This window comes from Salvelinus alpinus, chromosome 24 (genome assembly GCF_045679555.1).
Source record: "Salvelinus alpinus chromosome 24, SLU_Salpinus.1, whole genome shotgun sequence".
In the NCBI taxonomy this organism is placed as follows: Eukaryota; Metazoa; Chordata; class Actinopteri; order Salmoniformes; family Salmonidae; genus Salvelinus; species Salvelinus alpinus.
In genome coordinates, this window is record NC_092109.1 from 4,498,537 (window position 1) to 4,510,986 (window position 12,450).

General features: G+C 42.6%; 1 protein-coding gene across 1 annotated transcript; it reads right to left on the reverse strand.

The window, feature by feature from the left end:
• Nucleotides 1–4,654: 4,654 nt before the first annotated feature.
• LOC139551737 (peptidyl-prolyl cis-trans isomerase A-like) lies at nucleotides 4,655–11,778 on the reverse strand. Its single transcript, XM_071363045.1, has 5 exons — nucleotides 11,459–11,778; nucleotides 8,542–8,572; nucleotides 7,771–7,859; nucleotides 7,083–7,255; nucleotides 4,655–5,134 (listed from the first exon to the last, which is right to left on the reverse strand). Exons 1-5 carry the CDS (start codon nucleotides 11,525–11,527, stop codon nucleotides 5,002–5,004), a joined length of 495 nt encoding a protein of 164 aa, XP_071219146.1. The 5' UTR covers nucleotides 11,528–11,778; the 3' UTR covers nucleotides 4,655–5,001.
• Between the last annotated feature and the right edge of the window lie 672 nt (nucleotides 11,779–12,450).

A 12,450-nucleotide genomic window follows, 5' to 3' on the forward strand; every position in this document is an offset into this window, starting at 1 on the left:
TCAATCACTCTGCCTCCCTTCACGTTCTTTAATATCATCTATGGACGTAGTGTGTCCCCAGAAATGGCTCCCCTAAGCTCTGGGGACACGGCTTTTGATCTTCTTCCCATGCAGAGCATGGCTAGCACAGAATATTAGCATTCTACCATTTCCAATGAACCAGGTTAGTTTTTTGAAAAAAGAGGTGAAGTTAAAGGCCATTGGTTAATCGGATAGGGTGTAGCTGCGTCCCTGTGGTCACATCAAACACCTTCACAACTTTCCACTCCAACACATCATTATTCGTTCCCTTCCTTCACACCCTGCACTAGAAGCGCCACTGCTTTCAGTAGCATCGTGATCTCATTTTCCTATTACTTTCCACTACAGACCATTCAGGTCCTCCCCACCCATATCATCAGCACTATCAACCATATTGATCGCATTCCAGCACAGCTGTTGCTACTCCAAATCCTCGATCTCCGCATCACACTGTTCGCCGCCAGCACCACCCGCTGCCAGACTTGCACAGGCACGGACACCCATTCCTAGATACTAAATGCACTCACACTAAATAGTAACTCTATAAATAGTAAGACTATGCTGACCTCTGGTGGTGAAAGGTGTGAATTGCTACAAAGTTGCACACAAAAAGCAATGTCAATGACGCTCATCTCATCTACTTTTTCTAGTTTAGCCTACAGATTCTTGTAACGTATTAATCTAGACAATGGTACGTCACCAAATAACAGTCTACGGGTTGAAGAGTTCAAATGTGAAAAGCCGTCAGTAAAAACATTTGCATATCTCTGCATCATTGGGAAGGGCTCGTAAAGCAACTATTTCACAGTAAAGTCTACACCATTTGATTTGCCTGCCTTGATAGCAGTGCATTGAAATGAGTTGTGACATTTGTACTGTGTTTATTAGGGATCCCCATTAGCTACTCTTCCTTGGGTCCAAACACATTAAGGCACACATTTTTTGTAAAATATTGTACATCATATAACATTTCAACAACAAAATGTATTATAAACTGGGTGGTTCGAGCCCTGAATGCTGATTGGCTGACAGCTGTGGCATATCGGACCATATACCACGGGTATGACAAAACACCTCAGGGGGGGGGGGGAGTTGTGTTATATGGCCAATATACCACAGCTATGGGCTGCGTCCAGGCACTCCACGATGCGTCGTGCTTAAGAACAGCCCTTAGACGTGGCATATTGGCCATATACCACACCCCTCGTGTCTCATTGCTTACATACCACCATACAACAATATTACAGTGTGTGTGTGTATAGAGGGCATGTGCTAGCATGTCTCTTCAGTGCGCTTTGTTCCATAAGGTTTAGTTTAGTTTTCTTTCTGATTTTACTGATTGAATGACTTGCTTGATGTGGAATAGTTCCATGTAGTCATTGCTCTGTGTAGTACTGTGCGTTTCCCAGAGTGTTGTGGACTTGGACAGTGAAGAGACCCCTGATGGTATGTCTTGTGGGGTATGCATGGGTGTCGGAGCTGTGTGCACAGACAGCTCAGTGCTTTCAACATGACAATACCTCTCACTAAGTCGTGATGAAGTCAATCTTTCCCCGACCTTAAACCAGGAGAGATTGACATGTATGTATGTCATTGATGTTAGCTATTTGTGTACATTTAAGGGCCTGTAATTTGCCTATGTCCCTCTTTGTGGCACTACTGCCCAGTCACTATATTTTTTATATTTAACCATTATTTAAACTGAGTCACAATGAGATTAGAGAGCCCTGTACACATTACAATAAAAACAGAATATGAAAATATACATGTATAAAACAATATAATTCAGCACAAAATTAACAAAAATAAACATTTAATAAAAGCAATCACATTCAACTACATAGAGGTCCTCAATCAATAATTTGAACTGCCTGAGTGGCAGCAGTACATCTAACTGCAGTGAACTCTGCATATTGTTCCACAAATTTAGGGCAAAGAAACTAAACGCAGATTTTCCTAAATCTGTGGAGACTGAAGGGATCTCTAGTGTTATCCATTCCTGTGAACGGGTTTGGTAACTTATTATTCTTATCTTAATTAATGAAGTTTCATACGGAGGGAGTTCCTGTAAGATTGCTTGGTAAATAAATAAGAGAATGCAGCTCTCTTCTTACAGAAAGATCCTTCCCACATTTTTTACAGACTACGATGAGTCCTAAAATTGTCCCCTGTGATAAAACGTATTTCGGAATGGTAGACTGCGTCCAAGGGTTTGAAAACGGAGGTTGCCGCATGCATGTAAACAATATCACCAAAATCCAATACAGGGAGAAGCGTTGCTCTAACAATCTTTCTCCTATTTTTAATACTAAGGCATAATTTATTTCGCTATAATTTTTTTTTATCTTAGTCAGATTTTTTTATATGCGTTACGAAGGATAACATGTCATCAATCCAGACACCCAGGTACTTATACTGAGAAACAAGCTCAATTTGGGCTCCATTTGTAGTGTAAATATGCAGGTCCTCAGGGTCAACATTCTGTGACCTAGGGAACAGCATGAGCTTGGTTTTACTTGTATTTAACACTAATTTAAGATCTGTATGTGATTTCTGAATTGAATCAAAGTCATGCTGAAGTACACAAATGGCCTGCTACACTGAGGTGGCACAGGAATACAAAACTGTGTCATCTGCATAGAGAAGAATGCTACAAGATTTAACAGTGTTTCCTATGTTCTTAATATACAAAGTGAACAATAATGGACCCAAAATCGTACCCTGAGGAACACCTTTTTGAATCTCAAGAAATTCTGATTTAACTCCATCTATGAAGATGGCCTAGGTTCTGTCGCTAAGAAATGACTGGACAGTAGTCCAGGTGCGACAAAACTAAGGACTGGTTTTGTTGATAGCAATGTCAAGAAAGCAGAGCAGTGCTTTATTAGGGACAAATCTCTCCCCATCATAGCAATATGTTGACCATGACAGCTTACAATCCAGGGTTATACCAAGCAGTTTAGACTCAACTTGCTCAAGTTCCACATTACAAGATTTAGGTTAGTAAACGGTTTGCCCCCAATACAAATGTGTTTCATTTTTTAAATATTTAGAAATAGCTTCTTACTTACCACCCATTCTAAAACTGACTGCATCTATTTGTTAGGCATTGCAGTGATTTTAATTGCTGTGGCCCAGTCCAGTAGATGCAGGTCACCTAAACATGTGCAGACCATGAGGTAGTAAGAAGTAGTCTTTATTGCAGTCTTGCTGTGCATCAGTTACTGAGAAGTGAAATCTTTAACATCTGATCACCCAAAAAACCCAGAGGTTACCATAGTCAGCCAATGTACCATCAGATAAAGCTCTTGAATTTATGGTTAGAGGCAAACCTCTTGGTAAATGGGAGGGTCAAATCAATAATACCATACACATTTTCTATTTGGTGGAACCACTTACAAATATTTAGGAAAAGTTCACTGGGTAGAGCACCAGTTGTGTGATATACTCCAACCAGGGAAGCATGCAACAGTAACATGATTTTGTTTAGACCTCATTTGGGTTGTTGAATAACTTGGTTCATATGACCAGAACAAAACCCACGGCCCCAGCAGTGACCATTTGTATGCAGTGCCATATAGACGGGTTGTTTAAGTTAAGTTCACGTGCCGTGAAATGCCTTTCTTGCTTGCCCTTTCCCAACAATGCTGTAATCAATAGCAGTAGTACTAAACCCCCCAAAAATATATATACAGGGTCAGTGCCAATACCATCTTTACAAATGTGGAGGTATACTGGTATGGTAGTTATGTATAGGGATATGGTGACTAGGCATCAGGGTATATGATAAAGAGTATCAACAGCATATATGATGGCATCTGCGTGTGTGTAGTCAGCATGAGTATGTATGCACAAATTAAGTGTGTGTGTAGTGTGCATAGTAAGTGCAAAAAGACAAGGTCAAGGAATATAGCCTGAAGCCATTTTGTTAGCTATTTAGCAGTCTTATGGGTTAGGGATAGCAGCTGTTCAGGAGCCTGTTAGTGTCAAACATGCTCCGGTAGCGTTTCCCATGTGAAAAACAGTCTACGGCTTGGGTGGCTGGAGACCAACAACTCCAGGCCTTCCATTCACACCGCCTGATAAGAGGTCCTGGATGGCAGCGAGCCCAGCCCAAGTGATGTACTAGGCTGTCCGCACCACCCTCTGTAGCGCCAAGCGATTGAGGGTGGTGCAGTTGACATACCAAGCAGTGAGGCAGTCAGTCAAGCAGCGCTCAATGGTTCAGCTGTAGAACTGAGGATTTGAGGGCCCATGCCAAATCTTTAACATTCTGAGTGGGAAGAGGCACTGTTGCACCTTCTTCACGACTGTTTGCGTGTGGACCATTGAGTCCACAGTGATTTGGACACAGGAACTTAAAAGCTCTCGACCCACTCCACTGCTACCCTGTCAACGTGGATGTACTCCAACCAAAACCTGGTATCAAGAAGATTAAACTAGCCACCTAAAATTCCCCACATGGCACCTTCATTGTTGAGAGCCATCCAGAGTCACAACACAGCCTTCTGCCCCATTGAAGTGTGTGCATCATTTGTGACCTCAGCTCACTGGTCTATACTGGAGAAAAATAACTTTATTTATTTTTACAAACATACACATTTCATCCACTCTTACTCAATGACACACACAGTTAAGGAATCATTTGCCACTTTATTCAGAATTTGCTAAACAAATGTGGTCCTGATGGAACAATCCAAAAAATTAAATAAAAAAAGCAAGCCAAATGAAACTAGTTCAGACAGGACAAACCTTTCGGTAAGGGAGAGGAATGGTTAATAACAAAAAACAAATCTCACTTAAAGGGAATGTTTCCGATTATGGGGGAGGGGAGAGCTTAAGGGAGGGATAGAAGGGAGGAGAGGTTGATGCTTAGAGCTGTGTGGAGGGAGGGACCGAGGGATGAAAAGCTCAACGCTGGGTGAAAGGAGGCAGGGTGGGAAGGAGGGATGAAAGCGGAAAGAGCGAGAGACAGGGTGCTCAGAGCTCTCCACAGTCAGTGATGACGACCTTGGCGGAGCATTTGCCACTGCTGGAACCCTTCTTCTCCATGTTAGTCACAATGCTGAGCCCCTCCACCACCTTGCCGAACACAACGTGCTTGTCGTTCAGCCTACAAAGGGAGAGAGCAAGATCAGCGCCTCTAAGAAGTAGTTCCTAACAGAGAGAAGTAATCCTGAGGCTTATGGCAACCAGGAACACACAAATATGTTTGTAGTCACAGGCTGTGACAATCATGGATTTATGGGTAAGGATTATTTGTCAGTCAAATGACCGGCATCGCTTTAACCGTTCAAAATACACTTTCTCCTGTCCTTCTGCCTGGCACTAGCAGTAGGCACTGCAGCAGGGCCATTAGGTAAAGTATACTGAACAAAAATATTTTATAAAGCAGCATGCAACCATTTCAAAGATATTACTGAGTTATAGTTCATAAGGAAATCATTCAATTGAAATCCATAGATTAGGGCCTAAATTAATCTATTTCACATGACTAGGAATACAGAGCTGCATCGGTTGGACAGATAAAAAAAAAAAAAAAGAATAGTTAAGTAGGTGAGGATCAGAAAAGCAGTCAGTAGACGGTGTGACCATTTGCCTCATGCAGCACGACATCTCCTTCGCATCGAGTTGATCGGGGCTTTGATCGGGGCATTCAATTATCTGGCAACAGCTCTGGAGGACATTACTGCAGTCAGCATGCAAATTACATGCTCCCTCAACTTGAGACCTCTGAGGCATTGTGTTGACAAAACTTCACATTTTATAGTGGCCTTTTGCCCCCAGCACAAGGTGCACCTGTGTAATGATCATACTGTTTAAATCCGCTTCTTGATATGCCACACCCGTCAGGTGGATGGATTAACCTGCAAAGGAGAAATGCTCACTAACAAGGATGTAATTTTGATAAATTTGGAGAAGCTTTTTGTGCATATTGAATTTCTGGGACATTTTATTTCAGCGCATGAAACCAACATTTTACATGTTGCTTTTATATTTTTTTGTTCAGTGTATATCTACTTAAAGAGATGATAGTTATTTTATTTTCTTAACGGTCTTCATCCATGATCAGCTACACAATTACTGTACCAGCCCCACCACTGGTAAGAACATATTCACAGACCAGTGGTGCACTGCCCTGAAGGACACTACTTTACAGTTGTTGGCCACATCACTAGTGAGGATGCGTCTTAGTTTCTGCAGTTTGTGTGCGCATGTATTAGAGAGGAACCATTGAAGGGTCTGAGGCGTGTTGGGAAAGGTGGACAGCATTAGTTGTTACCATTAGGCAGTGTCGTCACAACCACAAGGTTACACGGAACCCAAACCGGCTGCGCGTGCGCCATCGTGCATAGATGTATTTTTGTCCGCGATCACGACACGGAGGTTAAAATAGCGAACCAATGACATTAATTTGGGGACAGGTTGAAATGCATTAAACATGTATGGCAAATTAGCTAGTTAGCTAATATGTCCTATTTAGCTAGCTTGCTGTTGCTAGATAATTTGTCCAGGGATATAAACATTGAGTTGATATTTTACCTGAAATGCACAAGCTCCTCTACTCCGACAAGTAATCCACACATAAAGCAGCCAACCGAATCGTTTCTAGTCATCTCTCCTCCTTCCAGGCTTTTTCCATCTTTGAACTTATATGGTGATTGGCATCTAAACTTTCATAGTATTACCATGACAACCGGCAAAACAGTTTCTTTCAATCACCCACGTGGGTATAACCAATGAGGAGATGGGAGAGGCAGGACTTTCAGCACAATCTGCATCAGAAATAAAAAGGAGTTCTATTTTAACCCTTCGCATCGCAGACGCTCGTTGGCGCGCACGAGCAGTGTTGGGTGCAATAATTGAATAACTTGGATTTCTAAATTTATTTTGCGACGCCCGCGACGTGTCCGGTCTGGTCAGCATGTTAGGAAGACCGTCGTGAGATAAACATCACTTGCAGAGTATGCATGTAAATTATTCACTACATTTCAAATGAACCAGTCTCACCAATTAGTGTAAACTATGTGTGTGCGTGTGTGTGTGTGGTCGCCCCTCACCAGTCGGTGTTAGCAGTGCAGATGAAGAACTGGGATCCATTGGTGTTGGGACCAGCGTTGGCCATGGACATACAGCCCATGCCTGTGTGCTTCAGGGTAAAGTTCTCGTCGGGAAACTTGTTGCCGTAGATGGACTTGCCACCGGTTCCATTGTGGTTGGTGAAGTCACCGCCCTAGGGGAAGGCAAAGCATAAGGGACATCATTTATTTTGTATCGCTTTCCCCTTTCTCTAACAAGGCCACTGACAAGGCTCCTGTATTCTACAAGAACCCCCAACTTTGAGGCATGTTGGGGACTGCATCAGTGTGGTTGCCATTAGGCAGTGTCATCACAACCACAAGGCTCAGAAAAACATTGTGAGAAAAAAGGTCACTTGTAGTGAATGCGTGTAAATTAATAATATGGCTGGTAGGGGCCCAGCATTGGGCCTGGTTGCACCAGTCAGATGTAAATCAGATCAGGGCCCATATTCAGAGAGTCTCAGAGGATAAGTACCAATCTAGGTTCAAGTCCCCCCCCCATATAATTCATTATGATCTAAAAGGAAACAACTGATCCTAGATCAGCACTCCTTGTCTGAGACCGTATGAATATCAGTGAAGATTGAGGAGGAGAAACAGCCTTCGGGACTATTGAGTTTAGTCTGGAAACAGCAACCCAGATTCTGCTGCCAACCACCCAACTCACCTGGCACATGAAACCGGGGATGATGCGATGGAAGCTGGAGCCCTTGTAGCCGAACCCCTTGTCCCCGGTGCACAGGACACGGAAGTTTTCTGGGGGGGGGGGGGACACAGGCATCCTGTTATTATCAGCGATGTGTGCTTAGCTGCTTAAAGAGATATTTCCAAATGTTGCCATTGAGGCCCTTTAGCAACTTCCCCAGAGTCAGATGAAATTGGATTTAAAAAAAGTATATCTCAGTGTCCACTATGACTAGCATTAGCACAATGACTAATGCTGAACAGAGACAAAACTGGTATCCACAAGTTCAGCCGACTCTGGGGAAGTAAGTTTAAGGGCCTCATTGAGATTTTGGCAAAGTATCCCTTTAAAGGCTACATGAAGTCAAAATAGTGGTTCTGCTCCTGATCACTGAAATCTATGAAGACTGACAAGGTAGACCAGGGCTGCTCAATGCTACTTAATTACAAACAGGAAGCAGCCTTGCATCAGCTGTTGCATTGTATATGATATCTGATCATGCAGCGACGCATTTTTGTCATGTAGCGTAGATGGATCTAAATGCATGCTGCTGGCCTTTGGGGACCAGGGCTCACCGATGACAGAAAAGGTGCCATTGAAGGGGGTGAGGAGTGTGGGGAAGGTTGGACAGCATCAGTTGTTGCCATTAGGTGTCATTCCAACCACAAGGCTTGGAAGACTATCGTGAGAATCACTTGCAGAGTGTGTTTTTGTTAATAATTCAGGAATTGTCAATCATTGAAGCCATCTTACCTGCAGTCTTGGGGACCACATCAGCAAAAAGCTGTAAGACGAGGAGAGAGGGCTTTTCATTAGTATACTCAAATCAATGAAGGGGAAACAGCACACAGATCAATGGAGGTAGAGCTCAAGTTGTCACTAATGAATAACGTGATAATTATAAATCAGGGTAATAAAAGACTACCGCTAAAGCATTGACCACAGGACCCAAAGCAGACGGCGTCTAAGCCTCTTCGGTTCTAGGTGTTGCTTCTAGACTTGTTCTGTTCCAATCTAGAACTCCCATGTGAGAAACACGAGACAGTAGGCAGGTTTCCATTGCCTAAGGTTTATTAGACAAACACAACAAATTGTGACGTGTGTAATGGAAACAGCAGATAGAAATTCTAAAGAGCGACAATTTCTATCTGTTCAAAAGGGATGGATCTTTTGACCAACATAATTCTGACAAATGAAAGTGTGGCTCCAATAAACGATGATTGCCATCACGTAACTAACTAGAAGCTCTACTCCACATTTTATTCTAAATGCCTACTGCTTGTAAAATTTGAAAAATCCAACTATAAAAAGTTATTTGCAGGACGAGGATTGCGCTGCCTTTCACGAATGACTGAATTGCTTACTTTCCTGGTAAGCTGGCAAGTTTAAACCAATTATTTCAGATCTACAAGTTTCACCCATAGCACAGACCTTGATATGTTGCCACAAATATTAGTAGATTATTGCATTCTATGCTGGCTTTCTCAGGCTACCAGAGGTATGAAACATAGGTGGCAGGGCATACAGGCTACCACCAATTTATTATGGCACAATTTGCCTAAATGGGTAAAGGAAACACTTCAACCACTACATTTTAGCAGACGCTTTGTTGGCGTCATGCCATTACTTACAAAAGTTTTTAAAATTGACACAAGACAGTTAAATGGAAACATAACCTAGCAGGCAATTGTTTCATCTACAAAAATTCATGTGATCTATTTAAATGTCAACCCCCCCCAAAAGAGCAAAATCTCACTGGACAAGTTAATGGAAACAGCTACTGATTGTGTGAGACAGAGGTGCATCTCTACAGACATCATTTCCAACCCATCACGTGACAGTCAGGGGCAACCAACTAGTCACCTAGAACACTAGCGACAGGTAATGACTTCACTGAATTCCACAGCATGACACATGTCAACTGTAGTGTGTACAATCTCACATTACACTACCAGCTAACCACTGGTATAACAGTAAATTACTCTTCCCTTAAGGCAATGATCAGTTCACACAAAATCCTTTTAAATGCATTAGGAGGGATGGGATTATGGTAGATCAATGTCTAGAGCCAATTGGGCTATATTCTACTCCTGCCAAGTGTCAACAACCTGTGAAATGTGAATGTTTAGGCCCTTTACAACATGCCTTTCCCTCCACCGGGTTCCAGCCACTCCTCTCACTTCCCTCCCTCCTCCAGCCCCAGACACACCCCAGTACTTTTCCACTCCTTAGATGAGTAACAAGTTCAGGAAAAAGGAAGTCACCACTGCTGTCATTGGGCCAACGCTGTAGAGGCTGGTCTGAGGTCAGTTTTGAGTCGCACGTGCCCTAATGTGGAAGGTAAAGATTCAGGGAGCATAGACTTCTCCTGGATCTGTGATTTTGACCAACCTCTGTACTACACTAGGCTGGATAGGCTACAATGTTTAGCTTAGCAAGCAGCACCAGAGCTACTGGCATCATGACCTATGGTTCATAAACAATGGAATCAACTGCACGGTCACGTGCTCCCTCCCACGTGATGACAAAAGGTTTGAAGATCAAATTGTCAAAAAGGATATGCTACAATAATCACCAAGTACTAGTCCATTTTGCCATTTGGAAGCTACTGTGTAATGTTTAATCTTAAAAAGGGGAAAGGCAGGTTAGCGTCTTATCCTCCTGGATTTCGCGCGGATCTCTGGCCTTAAATAATTTGTGTGCACCACTGCACCTAGTCAACAAAATCTGAAAAGTAATACTAATCACAATATCCTCATTATTTAGGAGGGAATGGGCATCCAGGCTCTCTAGTGCCACGTGCTGTTTGAATGGAAAACATGATTGCAGCAGCTAACAGCAGCAAGATTTTACCGCATAGAGAGAAAGGCCAGGTAGCTGAAAATCTATGACCTTTACAGCATATTTCATAACAATAAACAGTTAGCATAACGTTACACCGCAGTACATTGGATTGCAGAGGGACCATGGTCCACATTCTCCTTGGTGCCTTAGAATGCTAATGGGGATGGGTAAATTACCAGATTAATCAATTCATTGATCGCAGCCAATACTTTGATTTGGTGCAATGTGCTTTTAGGTACATTGCGTTCGCGGCCTTCCAACCCCACATCCCTTCTTTCTCAAAATGGCATCTGGCGCTATGAAAAAAATATGCTGAAAATGGCGACTGGTTAAAAATTGCATGTCCGTAAAACGTAAGTGAAACAGAAACTAACGTTATCTAGCTATGTTAAAACAACGCAACTGACCATTTACGCGCCCATTTTGGAGTTCCAAGATCGCAGTAATTATTGAATGCTACTACAAAAACTATGGACAAGACCGTTTTACATTACGATTTAGATACCGATAAGAAAAACAATGCCAAAGTAAACGTAAGAACAGCAAAAAAAACAATCTCAATCATTGTGGAAAAATTATGCAGATCAACTGAGGTTGGAGCAAAATTGGGGAGCTTTCAATGAAACGAAATACAATAACTAGCTAACATTAACTAGTTAATCAACATGTCAAAGATGAAAGCACGTGGACCCGAGTCTGACAGCATCCCGGTTGCATGCAACTACCGGGCAGCTAGTTAAAGCAGACCCTAACGAGAATAAAACAATCCTTTTAAAGTTAAAAAGCACATTTATTCCCAAACATAACGATTTGCTCTGCTCCTTACCTCAATTTCAATCCTGCCGGCGGCGGAATCACCGATAGTGATGTCGAAGAAAACTCTGGGGTTAGGCATGATTGGGATTAAAGGTTTTTATTTTCGTGAAAACACACGAGTACAGGCCAAGTTTACTGGATCGTTCCGCAGCTGACTCGGAACAGAAACACTGCTGTGTACACAAAATATATATGCGCACCCCAGGGAAGCCTATGGAGCCAATGCAAACCAATTAGAAGACTGGGACCATTGAGTGACACGAGTTTAAACCAATTAGATGTCTTGGGGGGAATACATTAGAACAATGGTCACTACCCTGCACGCCGGTTTGATCAGCGAGGTTTGGGGGACGTACTCGTGATTGGCTCATTATGGTGCATACAAATGACGATAACACATACTGCCCAATGTTCTGCCAGGGAAAGTCTAGGCGTGTACTGTCGCTGGCTGGATTGTACAGGGCGTCTCCCACTGAATAAAATCGCCATTATGGCTCAAATATAAAACTGAGTTACCAATGGCAATTGTATGGCGCAACGGATACGAATTGGCAAGTGCTTGTCTTTCACCACTGGACAAAGCGCTCGTGGAATGTATGCGGCATGATCACGAATTATTGTAGGCCTAATAAAATACACCGCTATCTTGTATGTATGCCGGATTAGCAAGTGTTGTATGTGTGCCTGGGTAAACTACGGTGCGAGGGGCGGGGTGCACGCCTAAAATGTTGCGGTTGTAGCGTGTTGCTAACTCGAGCCTGGGTTATGGTTGGTAATATCTAGATGGGATGCAGTTTATCACATTTACGTCCAAGGTAGATTTTTTTAAACGTATTTGCATTTTAGTTAACCTTAATATGCCGCGTAAATTCTAAACCTGCAGTGGAAATTAAATTATGACAAAAGCTGGATCCTTTCTAGCCATGACCGTCATATTGCCTAGAAGGTTTTTTGTTTGTTTTTTACTTTTGTGAAACGGATGTCGCTGGCAATTCATGTGTA

Bases quoted from the DNA above. Each gene is read 5' to 3' on its own strand.
- LOC139551737 (XM_071363045.1), bottom strand. From the start codon at position 11,527: ATGCCTAACCCCAGAGTTTTCTTCGACATCACTATCGGTGATTCCGCC. The intron at 7,860-8,541 runs GTAAGATGGCTT...CCCCCCCCCCAG, and splicing joins TGTGGTCCCCAAGACTGCAG to AAAACTTCCGTGTCCTGTGC. The intron at 5,135-7,082 runs GTGAGGGGCGAC...CTCCCTTTGTAG, and splicing joins TGCACTGCTAACACCGACTG to GCTGAACGACAAGCACGTTG.